Raw genomic sequence first — 22,574 nt, 5'->3', positions numbered from 1 at the left:
CTGCTCTCTTCACATGGTCCACCCTGGTAGACTGCTCTCTTCACATGGTCCACCCTGGTAGACTGCTCTCTTCACATGGTCCACCCTGGTAGACTGCTGCTCTCTTCACATGGTCCACCCTGGTAGACTGCTCTCTTCACATGGTCCACCCTGGTAGACTGCTGCTCTCTTCACATGGTCCACCCTGGTAGACTGCTGCTCTGCACATGGTCCACCCTGGTAGACTGCTCTCTTCACATGGTCCACCCTGGTAGACTGCTGCTCTCTTCACATGGTCCACCCTGGTAGACTGCTGCTCTGCACATGGTCCACCCTGGTAGACTGCTCTCTTCACATGGTCCACCCTGGTAGACTGCTCTCTTCACATGGTCCACCCTGGTAGACTGCTCTCTTCACATGGTCCACCCTGGTAGACTGCTCTCTTCACATGGTCCACCCTGGTAGACTGCTCTCTTCACATGGTCCACCCTGGTAGACCGCTGCTCTCTTCACATGGTCCACCCTGGTAGACTGCTCTCTTCACATGGTCCACCCTGGTAGACTGCTCTCTTCACATGGTCCACCCTGGTAGACTGCTCTCTTCACATGGTCCACCCTGGTAGACTGCTGCTCTCTTCACATGGTCCACCCTGGTAGACTGCTCTCTTCACATGGTCCACCCTGGTAGACTGCTCTCTTCACATGGTCCACCCTGGTAGACTGCTGCTCTCTTCACATGGTCCACCCTGGTAGACTGCTCTCTTCACATGGTCCACCCTGGTAGACTGCTCTCTTCACATGGTCCACCCTGGTAGACTGCTGCTCTCTTCACATGGTCCACCCTGGTAGACTGCTCTCTTCACATGGTCCACCCTGGTAGACTGCTGCTCTCTTCACATGGTCCACCCTGGTAGACTGCTGCTCTCTTCACATGGTCCACCCTGGTAGACTGCTGCTCTCTTCACATGGTCCACCCTGGTAGACTGCTCTCTTCACATGGTCCACCCTGGTAGACTGCTCTCTTCACATGGTCCACCCTGGTAGACTGCCCTCTTCACATGGTCCACCCTGGTAGACTGCTGCTCTCTTCACATGGTCCACCCTGGTAGACTGCTCTCTTCATATGGTCCAACCTGGTAGACTGCTCTCTTCACATGGTCCACCCTGGTAGACTGCCCTCTTCACATGGTCCACCCTGGTAGACTGCTGCTCTCTTCACATGGTCCACCCTGGTAGACTGCTCTCTTGACATGGTCCACCCTGGTAGACTGCTCTCTTCACATGGTCCACCCTGGCAGACTGCTCTCTTCACATGGTCCACCCTGGTAGACTGCTCTCTTCACATGGTCCACCCTGGTAGACTGCTGCTCTCTTGACATGGTCCACCCTGGTAGACTGCTCTCTTCACATGGTCCACCCTGGCAGACTGCTCTCTTCACATGGTCCACCCTGGTAGACTGCTCTCTTCACATGGTCCACCCTGGTAGACTGCTGCTCTCTTCACATGGTCCACCCTGGTAGACTGCTCTCTTCACATGGTCCACCCTGGTAGACTGCTCTCTTCACATGGTCCACCCTGGTAGACTGCTCTCTTCACATGGTCCACCCTGGTAGACTGCTCTCTTCACATGGTCCACCCTGGTAGACTGCTCTCTTCACATGGTCCACCCTGGTAGACTGCTCTCTTCACATGGTTCACATGGTCCACCCTGGTAGACTGCTCTCTTCACATGGTCCACCCTGGTAGACTGCTCTCTTCACATGGTCCACCCTGGTAGACTGCTCTCTTCACATGGTCCACCCTGGTAGACTGCTCTCTTCACATGGTCCACCCTGGTAGACTGCTCTCTTCATATGTGACCACCCTGGTAGACTGCTCTCTTCACATGGTCCACCCTGGTAGACTGCTCTCTTCACATGGTCCACCCTGGTAGACTGCTCTCTTCACATGGTCCACCCTGGTAGACTGCTCTCTTCACATGGTCCACCCTGGTAGACTGCTCTCTTCACATGGTCCACCCTGGTAGACTGCTCTCTTCACATGGTCCACCCTGGTAGACTGCTCTCTCCACATGGTCCACCCTGGCAGACTGCTCTCTTCACATGGTCCACCCTGGTAGACTGCTGCTCTCTTCACATGGTCCACCCTGGTAGACTGCTGCTCTCTTCACATGGTCCACCCTGGTAGACTGCTCTCTTCAAATGGTCCACCCTGGTAGACTGCTGCTCTCTTCACATGGTCCACCCTGGTAGACTGCTGCTCTCTTCACATGGTCCACCCTGGTAGACTGCTCTCTTCACATGGTCCACCCTGGTAGACTGCTGCTCTCTTCACATGGTCCACCCTGGTAGACTGCTCTCTTCACATGGTCCACCCTGGTAGACTGCTGCTCTCTTCACATGGTCCACCCTGGTAGACTGCTCTCTTCACATGGTCCACCCTGGTAGACTGCTCTCTTCACATGGTCCACCCTGGCAGACTGCTCTCTTCACATGGTCCACCCTGGTAGACTGCTGCTCTCTTCACATGGTCCACCCTGGTAGACTGCTCTCTTCACATGGTCCACCCTGGTAGACTGCTCTCTTCACATGGTCCACCCTGGTAGACTGCTCTCTTCACATGGTCCACCCTGGTAGACTGCTCTCTTCACATGGTCCACCCTGGTAGACTGCTCTCTTCACATGGTCCACCCTGGTAGACTGCTGCTCTCTTCACATGGTCCACCCTGGTAGACTGCTGCTCTCTTCACATGGTCCACCCTGGTAGACTGCTCTCTTCACATGGTCCACCCTGGTAGACTGCTCTCTTCACATGGTCCACCCTGGTAGACTGCTCTCTTCACATGGTCCACCCTGGTAGACTGCTGCTCTCTTCACATGGTCCACCCTGGTAGACTGCTCTCTCCACATGGTCCACCCTGGTAGACTGCTCTCTTCACATGGTCCACCCTGGTAGACTGCTCTCTTCACATGGTCCACCCTGGTAGACTGCTCTCTTCACATGGTCCACCCTGGTAGACTGCTCTCTTCACATGGTCCACCCTGGTAGACTGCTCTCTTCACATGGTCCACCCTGGTAGACTGCTGCTCTCTTCACATGGTCCACCCTGGTAGACTGCTCTCTTCACATGGTCCACCCTGGTAGACTGCTCTCTTCACATGGTCCACCCTGGCAGACTGCTCTCTTCACATGGTCCACCCTGGTAGACTGCTGCTCTCTTCACATGGTCCACCCTGGTAGACTGCTCTCTTCACATGGTCCACCCTGGTAGACTGCTCTCTCCACATGGTCCACCCTGGTAGACTGCTCTCTTCACATGGTCCACCCTGGTACACTGCTCTCTCCACATGGTCCACCAGATGTCCTCCATCCTTCATTCTACATGTTGATTGAGCTGCATGACAACATAAAGACGTCTTCTTTCTTTTATGTCTTTACTGTAGTACAACCTTTCCTGGTACTACAGTTTAGTACCTGTAATAGTATTAATACTACTACAGCTACTTATTAACATTGCCCAATTTCAACAGGAACGAAGCGTAAATGTTGATAGATGGCTAGCTACGGAGTACACACAGAGTAGCTAGCTTAGCCACTCAATTAAGCATAGCATCTGTAAAAATGTAGATGAATAAACTCACTACTCACAATAATCAGCAATACGGTGAAGAAACACGAAGATCAATATTCTAAATATTATATTCTTATCTTGCATTCATTCACAACTTGTCAGAAACGGAAGAAAGTAACCTACCTGTAGCTCCTCCATAAACAGGCTGGGAAAGAGGTGGGTGACATGGCAACATAAACAAGGCAGGGGGGGTGTCCCTAAACAATGGTATAGGGGTGCAACGCGCCAGCGCCACCATGTGGTACAAAAATAAAAATTATATATATAACATTTTCCCCTTTTGCAGTGAAAGCTTGGGGCCAGCTTATACCCCTCATACACTGTACTTAAATAAATAACATTTGCACTTTAGTATGCTATAATATTGAAATGACGTCTTTTAAGTTGCAGTAAAAAATAAATAAAGTAAAGCCTGCTACGAGAACTGTTTTACTGATTCACGCCAATATTAATATAATCTAATGAAATGACCAATTATTTGGTGAGTGAGTATTTTATTTGGTTCTCAGGGTTAGTGGGATCTAGACCAGTGGTTCCCAAAGTCGGGGTCGCGACCCAAAGGTGGGCCGCGAGCAGCCACGGGTCGGCCGCGAGATGATTAATTTTTTTTTTTTTTTTTTTTTTTATTATTATTTTGTCAGGCCACTGAACTTAGAAGCAGGCCAGGACAGTGTTTCTAGTTGTATTCTAAAATTATATTCTATTGTATTCTAAAATGTGACTATATGGTTTTATATTAACTTAATAAATAAACAAAAACGAAAAATCGACTTATTTCAACGAACATTTCAAACTAAATAACAGATTATGCACATAAAACGCTGAAAACAACCGAAGCAACAATAGTATTTTAATGAGGCTATTATTATTATCATTATTATTTTGCAACAAGTTAGCCCTCTCATAAATAGCACATATAAATGAATAACTAACTTGAACTAACTTAATAGGATTGAAGTGATATTTGGCTAAAAAAATCGGTCACCTGGCAAAAAAAAAAAAAAAAGCCAGACGATGTGCATTGGGCCGTGGCTCTCTGACGCCTTATTTTCTGGGCCCTGGCCTGAAAAGTTTGGGAACCCCTGATCTAGACTATGTCTGTTATTGCATCATGCAAGTCCAATGGGATAAAAAAGTGCTGGTGGCCATTTTGTGAAATGCCTGCCACGGCCACCAGGGTGCTAGTTTGTAACGCACCAATATCCAGTTTTGTTCCCAATATACCTATTATCAACACATCTGCCAAATTTGGTGCTTTTATCACAAAATGAACAATTGGTATCATATGTTGAGCTATGCCGCACTACTACAGGGAGTTATGTGACTGACTACTGCATGTGTATCACTATGTTTCTCCTCTCAGGACTATGAAGACTTCTTCCAGTCAAAGGAGAACAACACTGTGCTTGCATTCCTGGGCATCAACTCCCTACCCTCAGTGAAAGTAGGCTCACACACACACACACACATGCACACGCACACACACACTACTGTCTCTCTGGTATAAATTACTGTCTCTCTGGTATAAATCATGTGCCCAATCAGTTTGGCTGGCTGTCTGATCTGCCTCCCAGACCCTCCTCCGTCCTCTTCCATCGTTCTCAGCTGCTGGCTCGGCACTGTAACGTGTGTGTGAGTGATTAATGAATTCTTCATACACGCTTGTCAATAGCAGAAAAAAAGATAGAGACTTTGATTAAAGCCCCAATCCTCAATGTTTTTCTTTTTACCATATCAATGTGGGGTATATCCACACCATTCTTGTTGAGTCTGATCTGTAGATGGAAAATACGCTTTTTGGAACTTTCTCAACCCATTATAAAATAGAATATCGTATGTCTATTTCACTCCTATCTTTCACTTATTTATTGCAACACTACTATCACCGACATCTAAGAAGGGAGATCCCCCCTTGAACGGCCCGTCTAAGATTTCTCTCCTCCACATTGCCTGTGGTGCATTTTTTCCTATTGCTAGGTTTTAGTGAGTTTTTCCTTACCTTCGCGTGGGGTATGTCTGGGAGTGTTGCATTAATTTATTTTATTTATTTAAAAATGTTTGGACTTCATGGTGTTTGTTTTGTTCTTGATTTATTGTGATGTTTCTTCTAGAAGACGTGTCCGGCAGTGTGTCCTGTGTATCTTGTAGACCAGGCCCATTGCAAGTTGCTGTACTCTGTCGTCTACTCTAAGCCATCCTAGGTTGTCAAAATGGGCAGGGGTGAGGTGGGTTCTAGGAGTAAGGTCAAGCTGTAGTCTGAGAGATGGTTCTTTATTTAGTAGGAAGGCTGAGAGGAAGACTTGAGTAGGGGAGTCACAGGAGAGAAGGTTCTTTATTGAGATGGTAGGAAGGAGAGGGAGAAAGTAGGAAGGAGAGACAGAGTAGGGGAGACACAGGAGAGAAGGTTCTTTATTGAGTTAGTAGGATGGCTGAGAGGGAGACGGAGTAGGGGAGACACAGGAGAGAAGGTTCTTTATTGAGATGGTAGGGAGACACAGGAGAGAAGATATTTTCTTTTTTCTGTATTGTGGTTACAGAGGCAGGGGTCTTGACCGTCTTCAATATCATCTTTTAATTAGCGTTTCTCCATTTTGTAAACATTTGTACTACAGACATTTTTATAATATGTGGGAGGAAGAGTCACGTCAGTACTTGTAAGAATCCAGAACTATAGAGATGCAATCGTCGTGGCAGAGAACACACAATCTTGTTAGCATGGATCACTAACGAATGGTCATTCAATTTTCCTGCGATCACATGCCTGGTTTGTCTCTGCTGTGCAGGCTGATTGGATAACTCAATTAATTAAGAGATATGTGAAGAAGCGCAGACCAATGGGTTATTTATTGGGGCGGTGTTTTGCTGGCTGATGTAACACACCCCTGTAATTAGGTACATTCTGATGATAAACAGGGGAACTTGTTTACTTGAATAGACATGGTATACGTTTGCTAAAGGAACTTGTCAACATTATGGGAAATGTGCTATCCAGAGTCAGACAAGAAGATAGATGCCAATTTCCTCTCTGTGCGTTAACTTCAGTAGAAAGCTATCCGGCTGCAAGCTAGCCTAGCTTAGCACAAATGAATGGAAGCGTATAGGGACCACTAGCCTAGCATAAAACTCCGGGAGAGGCTAGGCTAGCTGGTCCATATCCGCTTCCATTTATGTTTTGACCAATATAGTTGTGAACTGAGACAACCCTTATTTAGTTATTTTTGAGTACAGTTACTGTTGTAACTTAATAGGCCAGGTTAATGATTATGAGTTATATTTCATATATGTTAATATCGATTATTGTTTACCTTTGAAAGAAGAAGTGGAAGTGGAAGAGTGTTTGTTTATTCTAGTCAGAGATACTATTATTTACATTAGTCGCCACGTTAGTAGAAATACAAGTCCCAGGATGCATTGCACCTGCTAACAGCTGCGTCCTTTTAGGTGATTGAGTTGCCGACGGGAGAGAGCGTTTTTATGAATGAAACTGATGAGAACTCAACTGTAATGTAACGTGCGCTGAAGATTCTATATAAAGTACAGCCTATTAGAATCCGACGTATTGGACAATCTATTCTTTTGGAAAGTAGTTATTCTACATTTTTGGTGCCGAAACCAGGGAACTTTGGATCATTTAGATCATTTGGATATAATAACAATAGAATGGATGAGCGTGAAATAGAACGTCGGAGTGAAATAGAGAGACGGAAACGGAAGCGCGGTGCTATCAGAGGTGGTACTACACGTATTTTAAATCAGATTGACGCTGAGATTGGAAAGGAGGCTCCGAGTGTTGAAGACTTGACAACTACTGTATGTTGGATGTACTGGCATCGAAGGAGGACAGTTTGCTTGAAATAAACTGGGAAATAGAGCAGCTAACTTTGACTGATGATTTGGACGCGGAGATTGAATCAACGGAGACGTGCAAGGAGCGCATCATTATCCAACGGAGCCGCACACAACGAGTAATAAGGAACCAAAAGGAACTGACAGCAGAGGCCCGGCGGGTGAGTGATACTGAAGCAAGATCACAGAGACGGTCAGTAAAGCTACCAAGATTGGTCATTGAGAAATATAATGGAGATGTCAGTAAGGAAAACTTACCGATTGGATTGCTCTTTGGACCGGATTGCTGAACAGCAGCAGTGGCCCGCCGAAATCCTTTGTTGTGGCCGTGGCAAGGAGAAGGCACGACGACGTGGAAAGAGAGCTGGGGTCCGGAATAGATTGAGGTCCAAACGACACAGAACCACATTGCCCAGCATATTGTTGGCCAATGTGCAATCGATAGGAAATAAACTGGACGACATCAGAGCACGGATCCAATTCCAGAGGGACATTCGGGATTGCAATGTCCTCTGTTTCACAGAAACTTGGCTGTCTCCAGACATCCCGAATCATGCAATAGAACCGGCAGACCACTTCTTCGTTCTCCGCAAGGACCGGACGGCAGAAGAAACACAAAAGACGAAAGGAGGCGGCATTGCCTTCATGATGAACAAGGAGTGGTGCGATTTAGGCAACGCAAAGGAATTGTCTAACCACTGCTCCCCAGACCTGGAGTTTATCACGATCAAATGTCGACCCTTCTTTCTCCCGAGGGAGTTAACGTCCATCATCCTCATCGGAGTGTACATTCCACCACACGCGAACACTGGGGCCGCACTTTCAAAGTTACACGATGAGGTAAACAAACTACAGATAGCTAGCGTTGACGCTGCCATTTTGGTTCTGGGCGATTTCAACAGCGCGCGTCTTAAAAAGGTGTTGCCGAATTTCTATCGGCATGTGACCTGTCCCACCAGAGGCGAGAACATATTAGACCATGTATACTCGCAATTTAAGAATGGGTACAAGTCACAGGCTCTTAGTCCTTTCGGTAAGTCCGATCACGCCGCCATCTTTTTTTTGCCAAAGTATAGACAAAGTCTCAAGCGAACGCCGGTAGTATCGCGAGAGGTTAAGCGTTGGACCGTGACGTCAGAGGAGACACTCCAGGCTGCACTTGAATGCACAGACTGGAGTGTATTCCGTGATAACGCAGCCAATATTAACGAATACACTGAAACGGTGCTTGACTTTGTCTGTACTCTGGTAGAAGAAACAATCCCCTCTACCACAATTAGAATATACCCAAATCAAAAGCCCTGGGTAGATAAATCCGTCCGTGAGGCTCTGAAAGTGCGCACATCAGCCTACAACACCGGGCTGGTGACAGGCAACATGGAAGAACACAAGACGGCAAGATACAACGTCAGGAGAGCAGTAATAGAGGCAAAACGGCGTTACAGGGATAAAGTTGAACTTCAGTTTGAACAGGCTGACTCTAGAGGTATGTGGCAGGGCCTCAGAACAATGACAGACTACAAAGGCACCTCCCTCAAACTGAACAGTGACATCGCCTTAGCAAATGATCTCAATTCCTTCTATGCGAGGTTTGAGGCTGTGAATAACAACACCAGCCTACAAAGCACTGGGGGGGGGGGGGTCTGCTGATGGAGGCGGACCTTTAAAAAAGTGAATATCAGGAAGGCAGCAGGACCGGACGGCATCCCCGGCCGTGTCCTAAAAGTCTGTGCCGACCAACTGGCCCCGGTATTCACTGACATCTTCAACCTGTCCTTGGAACAGGCTGTCATCCCCACCTGTCTGAAGAAGTCCACCATCATCCCTGTACCCAAAAAATCTACGCCTGCTTGCCTCAACGACTACCGCCCTGTAGCCCTCACCTCCATAGCCATGAAGTGCTTTCAGAAGCTAGTGAAGGGCTACATCTGTTCCTCCCTCCCCATCAACCTGGACCCCCTGCAATTTGCATATCGCCCCAACAGGTCCACAGAGGACGCCATAGCCCATGTGCTGCACACAGCAGCATCACACCTGGACAAGAGGCAGGGGAACTATGTGAGAATGCTGTTCATCGACTACAGCTCAGCATTCAATACCACAGTCCCCTCCAAACTCATAGACAAGCTCAGGGACCTGGGCTTGAACTATGACCTCTGCCAGTGGGTCTTGGACTTCCTGACGGGCAGACCCCAGGTGGTAAGAGCAGGCAACTGCACCTCCTCATCCATCACGCTCAACATAGGGGCCCCCCAGGGCTGTGTTCTGAGCCCCCTCCTCTACTCCCTGTACACACATGACTGCGTGGCACAGCGGAACAACAACACAATCATCAAATTTGCTGATGACACAGTAGTGGTGGGCCTGATCTCTGCCAACGACGAGAGGGCCTACCTGGAAGAGGTAGAGAATCTGTCACAGTGGTGTCAGGAGAACTGCCTCTCCCTGAACGTCAGCAAAACAAGAGATGATTGTGGACTTCAGGAGGTCGGGTCAAGGACTACAGCCCCCTCAGCATCGACGGGGCACCGGTTGAGAGAGTGAACAGTTTCAAGTACCTCGGAGCCCACATATCCGAGGACTTGACATGGACCACACACATTGACAGTGTTGTGAAGAAGGCACGACAACGCCTCTACTTCCTCAGGCGCCTAAGGAAGTTCCAAGTCAGTCAGAAGATCCTTAGGAACTTCTACTCATGTACAATAGAGAGCATCCTGACTGGCAACATCACCTCCTGGTTTGGGAATAGCACTGCACAAGACCGTAGCAGACTACAAAGAGTGACACGTTCAGCCGAACGCACAATTGGAGGGGGGCTTCCCACCCTCCAGAACATTTACAACAAGCGGTGCAGGGGGAAGGCTAAGAGAATCATCAAGGACTCCAGCCACCCGAACAACTGCCTCTTTGAACTGCTGCGGTCAGGCAAGCGATACCGGAGTCTTAAGGCGAGCACAGAAAGACTCAGAAGAAGCTTCTATCCCCAGGCCATCAGGCTGCTAAACGAACAATAAACACTATGCAACAACCATCAAATGCACACAGCACACACACCCACACGCACACACTCACTTAAACAAACAACACACTGCAGCACCCACTCTCCACACTTTAGATCACACAAACGCACTTTATATTTATTGATAAAGGATTTGCACTACGACTCGTACACCTACTGTAAATTGCACCTCATCCCATTTCTGCCTTGCACTATATAGTATTGTATATTAGTACACTGCATAGTATTGTATATTATATGGTAACTCAGTTACGTCTATTCTGCATCGAACATTGTACATATGTCTATACTGAACACTGTGACCTCATTTTTTTACTTCTAATTTACATGCTATACTATGTTATTTTATTTCATACTTATCTTGTCTTGCACAGTCTCTGGAGCGTAACAGTAAGAAGCATTTTGTATAAAAGTGTTCTGTACTTCTGTATGACAACTGTAACTGAGGGGTACAATTCCCTGACTGTATTGATAAGTATGGTATCATTAAACCACTACCGTCTTATGTACATTACTACTGGCCATACAGTACACAGGTATCTTATGATGAACACTTCCCACAATGACTCGGTTCCACACAAAACTGGATTTAAGTATTTATTAGCAGCAATGATAGTACATAATATACTTTACTTTGGATGCGCTTATAAGGCAAAGGAATGTGCGTAGGCAAATCAATAACGTATGTCCATTCTCATATTACGCAGGAGATAATAATACAACCTGAATCTTAGGAATTATATCTATGGTACTCTGGTAATATAGCGGGAGATACTGGTAGGGTCCCCCCGGTTGTAAGCCAGCAAGGGTAGAGGATTTGTCGGTAGTAGAGTCTGGGTCAACGATGATAAAGAGACTCCAAGTACAGGAGACAGTGCAATAATCTCTTGATCCGCAGACGAATACAGCTGTTCTCCGTAGCATGCAGCTCCGCATGGAAGAAAGCTAGCCGGCCTCAGACTTCTGAGAGGCGGGCTCGACGTGGCTCCTCACAGGGTAAATCCCACACAATTGTGGGTGTCGGCGATTCTCCGCTCCAGCAATTACAGGACCAAAAGCAAATATAATCCAGCCGAAAAGGGCTATGCAGTCGTCGGTAGGTTATCCAGTGTACATGATCCACACGGTCCTCGTCTAGGGCCCCCTCGGGTGAAAGCGCCAGGGTAAGCAGCCCAGCCTGGATAAGCACTCTAGCTGGTACGAGGAAACGTTGGTGATGCTGGTCACTGTAGAACTGTAGCCGCACGATACACTATACACAAATAGACTATTACTGACTTAATAGAATAGGTCGAACTCGACGGTACAGCGTTAAACTATGACACTTCAGTTATTAATTCGCACGCGGTCTCAATGCTCTATTTGGGGCCAAACAGGCCATACTTCACCGCACGTTGTATCGTGGGTGAGGCTTCAACTTATTGGGTAACTCTACTTCTGTATTCACCTGCGCCGTATTTATACGTTAGGTGAACAAACTAGTACCAGCTTTATTCCTGTCTCATATCCTTGCGCAGAACCGTTCATGTCCAGGCAAGTCCCCGGCGGTGACTTTGAACCAGACCTTGGAGGTATGGCAATGGCGCCTGGTGGACCGCTGTCCAATAGGAGAATGAAATATTATGGTCTGTACTAGGCTAAAGGGATATTCCGTGTATACAGGGAGCGAAATTAACTTTTTGACTCACCGGCCAGTGGCGGGTAGATGGGAAGAGTCTACCCGCCAAGCATATTTCTTACCTGCCAAATTTTTTTTGATTAAAAAAAAATATATATATATATTTTATATATATTTTTTTTAAATAAAATATATATTATATAATCATACTTGTAGTTGTATTATCTGCGAGACATCGCCACCACGCAATAAGTCAAAATGCTTGCTATCTGCAAACAGCTCCACTGTCTGTGTGTATACTTGAGTAGTCTCCAGCTCCAGCAAGGATTCTCCGGCCCTGCAGCTAGACCCTATATTCAGCTAGACCCTACATTCAGCATGCAAGGATTCTCCGGCGATGCAGCTGGACCTATTTATAACGTTACCGTTCTTTTGTCAAATCACATTCAACATGCCCTCAGCTAGAATACGCATTCAATCAATGTTATAAGACATTGATATCAGGAGCTATCTGTAGCTACTGCTAGCCCGGTAGATAACGTTAAGACAATTTAATTTACTGGGACATATGGATCAACGTGAGCTAGCTAAGCTAGCTAACGAGGGACCGGAGGTATTATGCACTCGAGTAGACTATTGCTGGAGCATTTGTTGATATCAGCAGCTATCAGTAGCTAGCCAGCTAGATACCGTTAGACAATGCCTCGTCATGTATTAAACTAAAAGTGAATAGTTGACTGGGTCATTGTTTAAACAGTAACGTTAGCTCTTGGAGGTCCGATATAGACTAGAGCAGATGAAGTAAACAAGCCAGATAGCTTCCGATTGGTCATTTGCTTTTTTTCTCATGAAACCAGTCACGTCACTCTACTGTGATTGGACCTAGTGCGATGTGGGACTTGTAGTTTTTTAACGATCTCGCGGCGGAGAAAAAAAAGACGAGCGGCTATAATCTGTACTCGCACAAGAGTATCGTTATGAAGTTATGAACTACACGTCTACACGCCACACGGCGGGCAGCCCTCTAAGTGTCATGCGCCAAAGGTAAAAACAGCCCGCCCCTGGCGGGCGGCAGGCTTTAGTTTCGGTCCCTGCGTGTATATGTACAAGGAATATACAAGGGATATCAAACGATATACAAATATTATGCAATATATATCAATCAATAAATATATATATTCGGTTTAATCTGATCCTTCGTAACAACAACTATTAAACGAACTTGAAACTTGAAGTGGCAGGAATTCTGGAGCCAGTATGAAACTGCTATTCACAATAATGATGGACTGTGTAAAAGAGAGAAGTTTACTTACCTGAAAACCTATCTCACTGGACCAGCTGCAAAGGCAATAGCAGGACTGACATTAACAGATGATAACTATGACAATGCGGCCACTTTATTGCAAAATAGATTTGGAAGGAAAGATCTACTGATCAGTGCTCGCATGTCAAAACTACTGAATCTTACTCCTGTGAAGAAAGCCTCTGACGTGAATGCATTGAGGCAGCTATATGATGAATGTGAAATTCAAATGAGGAGCTTGGAGTCACTGGGTGTAGTGTCAGAAACCTATGGAAGCCTGCTATGCCCAATTTTACTGCAGATGATTCCAGATAGCATAGCTCTTGAATATAGTCGTCAGAGGGGAGTAGATGATGAATGGAAAGTTTCTGAAATAGTCACATTCCTACAGAGGGAGGTTCAGAGCAGAGAAAGAGCACTGCAAATGACAACAACATCCAACCATCAGAAAGAAGAGAGCAAGCCATGGAAACAGGCCTACTCATTCAGTGAAGTGAGACCAAAAAGACCCAGCATGCAATCTACTGCTACACTGCATACAGCCAGCCAGGTGTACAACTGTTTGTTCTGTGACAGTGCTGATCACAAAGCAGAACATTGCCCAGACAACGTTATTGAACGTAAAGACAGGCTAATGCGAATGGGAAGATGTTTTGTGTGTTTAGGACAGAAACTCATAGCCAAATTCTGTAAAAAGCAGGTCTCCTGTGCAACCTGTGGAAGAAGACATCACATTGCTGTGTGCACTGGCAAGAAAAGCGAGGAGCAGAAACCCCCTGTTTCGGAAGAGGCTGTTGTTTCCTCAGTCATTCCTCATCCAGTGAACATACTGCCAAGGCATGGGTGGAAGGCCCAGGAGGCAGGGTAATAGCTTGTTGCTTACTAGATGGAGGGAGTCAGAGGAGCTTCATCCATGAAAACCTTGTGAAGAGCCTGAAGTTACCAGTAATGAGACAAGAGAAACTCACTCTTCACACGTTTGGATCCTCTGTCCCTACAATGTCACAGTACAACACAGTGAAGGTCACCTTGAGGAATGTCTGGGACACCCAGCAAAAAATCGAAATAGAGGCTATAGAGACCCCACAGGTGTGCTCAGCAGTGATGAAGGTGCCTGGTGACCAGGTTCAACATGAGCTCAAGAAAAAGGGCCTGAGTCTGGCAGACTTCCCAGGAAATGAAAGTGATCCAGAGCTCTCAATCCTGATAGGAGCAGACTATTATTGGCAAATAGTATCAGGCAAAGTGGAGAGGCTGACAGAGATTTTGGTTGCAGTGGAGAGCACCTTTGGATGGTCTGTGCAGGGGCCGGTGTCCATGTCGAGTGTAGCTGAGGCAGCATGCATGTTCATCCCCATTGATGAAGACACACTTGTCTCCAATCAACTAAAGGCATTCTGGGAAATTGAGTCTCTGGGTATAACAGGCGAAAAAACACAGAACCCAGCAGAAGAAGAAGCTCAACAGATGTTCGAGAGAACAACAACCTTTAAAGATGGGCGATACCAAGTGGAGTTGCCATGGAAGGCAGAAAGAACAGAACTCCAAGACAATTACAGAATCGCTAAGAAAAGGTTTGATGGTCTGAAGAAAATACTAAAGAAAGATGTTACCTTTTACAGCAGGTTTCATGAAGTAGTGGAGGACTATTTACAACAGAACATAGCAGAGGACGTGCCGAAGGATGATGCAAGGACAGACAGTGTGAAATACTACTTAACTCACCACGCAGTACTCGGAGAGGACAAGGTGACGACGAAACTGAGAGTAGTGTTTGATGCTTCATCTCATGAAAATGGCCATCCATCCCTCAATGACTGCTTATTCACAGGACCCAACCTGAACCCAGACCTCCTCAACGTCCTGATTAAGTTCAGGCAACATGCGATCGCCTTCATGGCAGACATCAAGAAGGCCTTCCTGCAAATATCCCTCGCAGAAAGGGACAGAGATGCCGTGAGGTTCTTGTGGCTCACTGGCCCACCAAAGGGAGAAGAGGAGGAAGAGCCACGAGTGTTAAGGATGACCAGAGTGGTCTTTGGCGCTTCCCCAAGTCCATTCTTACTCGCTGCTACAATCAGGAAACACCTGAAACAGTATGAGACAGAACATCTATCCGTTGTAGAGACATTGAGAGAATCACTTTATGTCGATGATTTTATTGCAAGTTCACACAACGTTGAAGAAGCTTACACTGTGACGACAACTGCTAAACAAATGCTGTTGACCGCAGGCATGGAAGGGAAGGTAAATCCAGCTGACCTCCCTACCAGAGGACAGACTGTGGAAAACCTGATACAGAACAAGCTATGGTGGTACGGACCTGAAGTTCTGACAACACCTGACCAGTCACCTGATCAGTCAGAGGAGACTGATGAGGGTCAGGTTCCAGAAGAAGTTCACACAGAACTCAAGTGCCATCACCAGGTCACAGTACAGCTTACTGCAAATGACGCAGATCTCTCTGAACCAGTATTGGAGCTGGCAAGATATAGCAAACTGAGAAGGGTCTTAAGAGTGACTGCCTGGATCAAGAGATTCATAACCAATGCTCAAAGGAAGACAAAGACACAAAAAAAGACACAAAAGACTAAAGACACTAAAAAACAAATTACAAACATCTCAAAACAAGCTAGTCAGACTACTGCTTGACCTGACTCCTAGAACCCACCTCACCCCTGCCCACTTTGACAACCTAGGATGGCTTAGAGTAGACGACAGAGTACAGCAACTTGCAATGGGCCTGGTCTACAAGATACACTACGCGACCAAGGTACCCATGTACATGTCAAAATACTTCCCAAAGGTCAGTGAATACCACGATCACAACACCAGAGGGAGCTCCACAAATCATGTAAAACCCAGATTCGGCTCAAACAAGGGACTAAACACGTTTTGCAATTATGCCACATCAATGTGGAACGCCCTACCCAAAGCTGTAAAGGAATGTGAATCACTACCCACTTTCAAAAACACTCTCAAAAAACACCTACGTGAGACTGCAATTCGAAACTGGCCCCTACAAATGTCCTAACCTAGTTGTACAGTAAATGACCAAGTAAGGCTTTGTCAGTATTCCAATGTACAGTGTAAAATGTGTGTGTCCCCTACCCAACCCCCCCCCCCCCCCCCCCCCCACCTCCAATGTACAGCCCTCACCCAACCCACCCAACCCCACCCCACCCACCCAACCTCCTCCAATGTACAGTTTCTACGCCAAATGATGTATATACACTCTTTTTCTGGACACTTTTGTATCACAAACGGTACTGTATTTGCAAATCTGATATGTCATAAATGTATAGATGTAGCAGTACTGTCTATCTGTATGTCATATATGTTATGATGAATTGAAAATCAATCAAAACAAGGAGAGCTGACTGCTGACGAGCTCTTTGAGGCAGAAAGGTACTGGATCAAGACAATACAACAACAAAGTTTCAGTCAGCAGATCAAATTACTGAAGACGGGAAAGAATCTGACGAATGACTGTAAAATAAAGGAACTCCAACCATTCCTGGATGAATATGAACTGCTCAGCATGGGAGGAAGACTGCAACAGTCCAACTTCACCTTCCGAGAGCAGCACCCGTGGATTCTGCCCGGAAAACAAAGATACTCAGAAATGCTGATACAGTCCTGTCATGAAAAGATAATGCATTCAGGAGTGAGGGACACCTTAATACAACTAAGAGAACTATACTGGATACTGCATGCTAGACAGCTAGTCAAGCGTGTTTTAGCAAGATGCACTGTCTGCAAGAGATTCAAGGCAAAGGCTGGACGTCAGATCACTGCACCTTTACCAAGCGACAGAATAACTGAATCCCCACCCTTCGAAGTCACAGGTGTGGATTTTGCAGGACCGCTTTATGTAAAGGCAAATGGATCGGTGACGAAGTCATACATTGCACTGTTCACCTGTGCTGTGACCAGGGCGATACACCTGGAACTGGTCTCGGATCAGTCGACAGAGAAATTCCTGTTAGCTCTGAAAAGATTCATTGCCAGAAGAGGAATATGTAAAGTTATCTACTCAGACAACGCAAGAACATTCAAGAGAGCTGAGCTGGACTTGAAGGAGCTGTGGAAGGCCATCAAAGACCCACAGCTGTTGGAGTTCTTCTCAGAAAAGGGCATCACCTGGAAGTTCATAGCCGAGCGAGCTGCATGGTGGGGCGGATTCTGGGAGAGGCTCGTCGGATCCGTAAAAACATGCCTAAGGAAGGTGCTTGGAAGAGCTTCACTCAACTTTGAAGAGATGTGCACAGTCCTAACGGAGGTTGAGGCTATCCTGAACTCTAGGCCTCTGACCTTTGTGCACAATGAAGTGGATGAACCACAGCCGCTGACCCCAGCCCACTTCCTGGTGGGTAAAAGACTCACGTCTCTGCCGCCCAAGACATTCCCAGTTGACGCACAACGTTCAAATCCTAAGTGTAAAGAGATTAACCGAAGATGGAAGTACAGGCAGAGACTCGCAACCAGCTTCTGGAATAGCTGGCATAAGGATTACTTGCTGGATCTGAAATCAGCACATGGCTGTGACACGCCGTCACCCACCCCTCTGAAAGAGGGTGACATTGTACTCATCGGAGAAGATAACACTCCCAGACAAACCTGGAAGCTGGGAAGAATCAAGGAACTGTTCCCAGGCCGAGATGGACTTGTGAGGTCGTGCACAGTTCGCACTACCTCAGGAACTTTGTTGAGGAGACCTATTCAGTTATTATATTGTTTAGAGGTCTAGGATGAACTAGCAGTTCATCGGGGGGGAGAATGTTGTAACTTAATAGGCCAGGTTAATGATTATGAGTTATATTTCATATATGTTAATATCGATTATTGTTTACCTTTGGAAGTGGAAGAGTGTTTGTTTATTCTAGTCAGAGATACTATTATTTACATTAGTCGCCACGTTAGTAGAAATACAAGTCCCAGGATGCATTGCACCTGCTAACAGCTGCGTCCTTTTAGGTGATTGAGTTGCCGACGGAAGAGAGCGTTTTTATGAATGAAACTGATGAGAACTCAACTGTAATGTAACGTGCGCTGAAGATTCTATATAAAGTACAGCCTATTGGAATCCGACGTATTGGACAATCTATTCTTTTGGAAAGTAGTTATTCTACAGTTACAGTTGTGTGTTCATGCAGACTGTAATAAAACTATCTCCCATTAGTTGGATGTATGGCCTCTGCAAGGCTGTGTGCAGCCATTTGTTTTTGTAACATGCTACTGTCCCACATGTTTTTCGGAGCTCACACGTGTTGGTTGCACCATAGTTCTGCCCCTCTTGACTGTGACACAAAGGTTTTGAACAAACGTAATGTCATCATAGCTTGTTTGATAATCTTCTTTGTTATTTACTTGAATGGTTTGATCATTGATTGATGGGAGTAATATGGGGTTCTTAACGTGATAAACTAAAAGGATTTACGTTAAAATAACATAAGCTAACATATATTTGTACATCTATGCAAAGGCATATGCAATATGTGTAACTTGCATAAGTAATACATACAGAAACAATATGTAAAGGAGTAGTTACATTTATTTTACATTACCTTACATTTACACGGTATTTGGCCCTTTGAGGGCAACCATAATGCTGATGTGGCCCTCAGTGAATATTTGTTTGACACACATCTAGTCAAAACAAAGGACTTCTCCGGCTTCTTCTACCCCTTTCTCGTTGCGATCAGCCCCCGCATGGGATATCCCTGGCTCCAGAATTTCATTGGCTACAAAGGTGGTCAATCATTTTCGCCATCAGAGGTGACTGGTCCGTTCAGGACCGTTCACAAACGGACGTGGTCACTTGTCCGAATGGCTTGTCAAATGACGCTAGTCGAATGTTTCGACATGTAACTCGAGACTGAAAGCACACAATGGGTCAGGGGTCAGCAACCTTTACTATCAAAAGAGCCACTTTCCCCCCTCCCACAAAATAAAATGCTCAGGGAGCCGCACAACCTATTTACCCTTAAAATGAAGATAACACAGTGTATAACGTTTTATATATCCCCAAGCATACCCCACATTTATCATAAAACGCCTGACAATTGCATACCCAAAGTAATTTGCGATTTATTATACTTCATACTTATAGCACACAGTTTGTTGCATTAATGGAATTATAAAGCAACAAAAAGAAAAGATTTGACTTTTTATTGCTGTTTTTACCTGTTATAACAAAGTAAAACATCAAACTCTTATGAAGAGGAGAAAAAAGACTGGCTGTGTAGACCTATTTTTAAATAAAACACAGAAGAGGAGACAAAACACTGGTGTCTGTAGACCGACTTTGAAATAAAACCCTGAACTATTCAGGTATATTTGAGTCCTTCCCTTATTTGTGGAACATTTATAAAATAAAAAGTAGTCTACTTTGAAAAAAGACTACCAGGTGTAGACCTACTTTGAAATAAAACACAAAAGGAGAAAAAACACTGGCATCTGTAGACCTACTTTAAAATAAAACCCTGAACTATGCAGCTCTATTTGAGTCCTTCCCTTATTTGTGGAAAATCTATCGAATAAAAAGTTAATTTTTCGTTGTTCGCAAATTTCGCACCACATATCAGGCATACAGGTAAGCCTGCATCGTTAGTCGTGAAAGCAAATTAATCTGTCCACGCTGAATTAAACCCTCTATTTTCCTCAGACTTTCCTTTTTTTGGATTTATCCATGGTTAGCTTACTGGGGGGTAAACTCAAGATTAGCCACTTGCAGACGGCAGGGAGAGGCGCGGGGTGTGACGTACTGTATATTTTAGTTGATGAAATATTTGTTTTGACTAAATATTTTAGTTGATGAAATATTTTTTCATTTCAGTGTCACAGTATGACATCGATCTCCAAAATAAGAAAAAAAATTATTATTATTTTGTGGCCAGGGAGCCGCAGCTGATTGGATAAAGAGCCGCAGGTTGCCGACCCCTGCAATAGGTCGAGAGAAAGTTTAAACTTTCCAACAATGTATGAATGATCGGGAGAAACGTAGCCGGCGGACGAGCGCAATGTGCCGCAATGTGTGCAAGCGGGCCGTTCGATGCTTAACAGGTTAAAAGCAGATGGACAGACACAACGGATCTGTGTGCTCCGGCCCTTTAGACGGGAGCAGTGAACGTGTAGTAAATATGTAGTAATTTGTCCCAACGATGCCCTTTTTCTTCTTATCGTTTCAGGATTCCGAATCGTAGACTCAACCAACGGTACCATAATGCCACTCCCCCAGGCACCCTGAGCACAAGGACAATCGCATCACTTCCTGTATTGAATCACTGCCTCTTCCTGCCGGCGATCCTGCCTAAGATGCCAACATGCTGCCAAAACATCTGAACACACTTCTGGACCAGGTCGCCCAGCGCTCAAGCCTCCGAGAGCCGGCTCGCCTACAAGAGGCTGCAGGGACGACAGAGGATGGGTCGACTCCCCAGCGACAGAACAAATTACAAAATGCTTGTGTGTGTGTGTGTTACCTTCTCTTGTCTTGCACTGTGTACAAGGTGCAAGGTGCTCCTTTCACAATGCTGTATGAATTCCTTTGTAGCATTGAAGGCTGTGTAGCATTATTTCGGATCACTAGTAGTGTGCTCCGTACAGTTTGAAAGTATCTGCGGAGCGCTAAGCGATGTGTGGGAGGAGTTCAGTGGTGTAGCGAGACTTGTATACAGATGCATCCAGAGACACTGTTTTGACCGTCTTGTCTTTCTGTGTTGCACACGTGTGTGTGTGTCTGTGTTGCACGCGTGTGCGTCTGTGTTGCACGCGTGTGTCTCTTGGTCAGTCTGTCCGTCTTTCAGTCTGAATCATAGCAGCTGTTGGTGAAGGATGTGTTAACCCTTTCACTACCACACTACCAAAGGGTTAACCCTTCCACAACCACACCCTTCTGTAGTGTGGTAGTGAAAGGGTTAACCTGCTGTAGTGTGGTAGTGAAAGGGTTAAGTGAGAGGAACTGAGAGGTTGCACTTAATGCAACTTGAGACAACCTGGGTGTGTGTGTGTGTGTCCATTTGCAATGTGGTGTGTAGAGCACTGTATCGTCCATGTTGACGTGAGGAGGCCTCGTATTGTGTATCGGAGCAGATGCAGTGACGGGTGACTTGAAAGGACATTAATCTCAAGAGCCTTTCGGGGATTTCAATTAATTTCAACCATACTGTTTTGTGGTCTAAACCTCAAAACGCCTTCAAGAGCCTTTTGCTTTCCCATCGTTCTTCTCTGCTGTCTGTCTGATGATCAAAAGAATAATCAAAATCGCCCACAGTCGAGCATGTGTACAATCGGATCCATATATTAGAATAGAATAGAAATCCTTTAATAATCCCGAGGGCACTACACACACAAATTCGGCACTACAGATCGCTCACATTGAACAACAATAAACATTTAGGTAGTTAATAGGACTAAAACGGGAATAAGAATATAATAATATTAAAAATAAGAATAAAATAGAATAAAGAATAAAATACGGTCCGGGATATACATTCGGTATGTATATATATTCTAAAATCCTAAATATACAACTATCCAGCCAAAAATATACAGTAAAATGTACAGTAATAAGTGTGAAAAGTGTCCAGGAAGATTGTGAGAAGTGTAAAATGTTTTCAAGTGTCCAGGAGGATTTCGCCAGCCTGTACTGTCTGATGCATTATAGAGTCTGATGGCTGTCGGAATGAAGGACTTCCTGTGCCGTTCAGTGTTACATGCCGTGTATCGAGAGAACAGCAGGTATATATGTAAACACTAAACAAACATATGCCGAGGTCTGCATAATGTCCACATAGGCATCAAGGAACATTATAAAAGGACTGCAGTATTGTTCCACATACTGTACTTGGAGACTATATCTGAGCATCTTTACGCCAGGACTTTATAGGTTCTTGGAAGGGTGTGCTGTGCACTTGTTGAGCGTGTGGAGGACGACTTCGGCGTTGCAGCTTAGCTTAGCCAACTGTGTGACTAAGGAAGCAGTCCAGTAAATGCATGTAGGCTACATGCATACACACAAACACCAACCAACCCTCCTACCAAGCACCTGATAATATAGAACTCTTGTTTAAAGGCCCGATCTGTAATGTTCTGCATTGCCATATCAAATTGGGGCTTGATCTATAGATGGAAACCCCCTATTTGCAGTTTCCATTGTAAATCAGAATAGAT

General features: G+C 45.6%; 1 protein-coding gene across 1 annotated transcript in view; it reads left to right on the top strand.

Annotated features, from left to right (window-relative positions):
* Positions 1 to 20,717, top strand: part of sh3bgrl2 (SH3 domain binding glutamate-rich protein like 2) — a 62,186-nt gene extending 41,469 nt beyond the window's left edge. The window contains exons 3-4 of the mRNA XM_084314006.1: positions 4,975 to 5,055; positions 20,591 to 20,717. Of these exons, the coding sequence (XP_084170132.1) occupies positions 4,975 to 5,055; positions 20,591 to 20,605 (96 nt within the window). The 3' untranslated portion in view covers positions 20,606 to 20,717. The remainder of the gene's footprint in view (positions 1 to 4,974; positions 5,056 to 20,590) is intronic.
* Positions 20,718 to 22,574: the final 1,857 nt, after the last annotated feature.

This window comes from Notolepis coatsorum (assembly GCF_963971535.1).
Source record: "Notolepis coatsorum genome assembly, chromosome: 5".
Taxonomy (NCBI): domain Eukaryota; kingdom Metazoa; phylum Chordata; class Actinopteri; order Aulopiformes; family Paralepididae; genus Notolepis; species Notolepis coatsorum.
The sequence above is the reverse complement of the archived record's forward strand: the minus strand, read 5'-3'. Positions and strand labels throughout refer to the sequence as shown.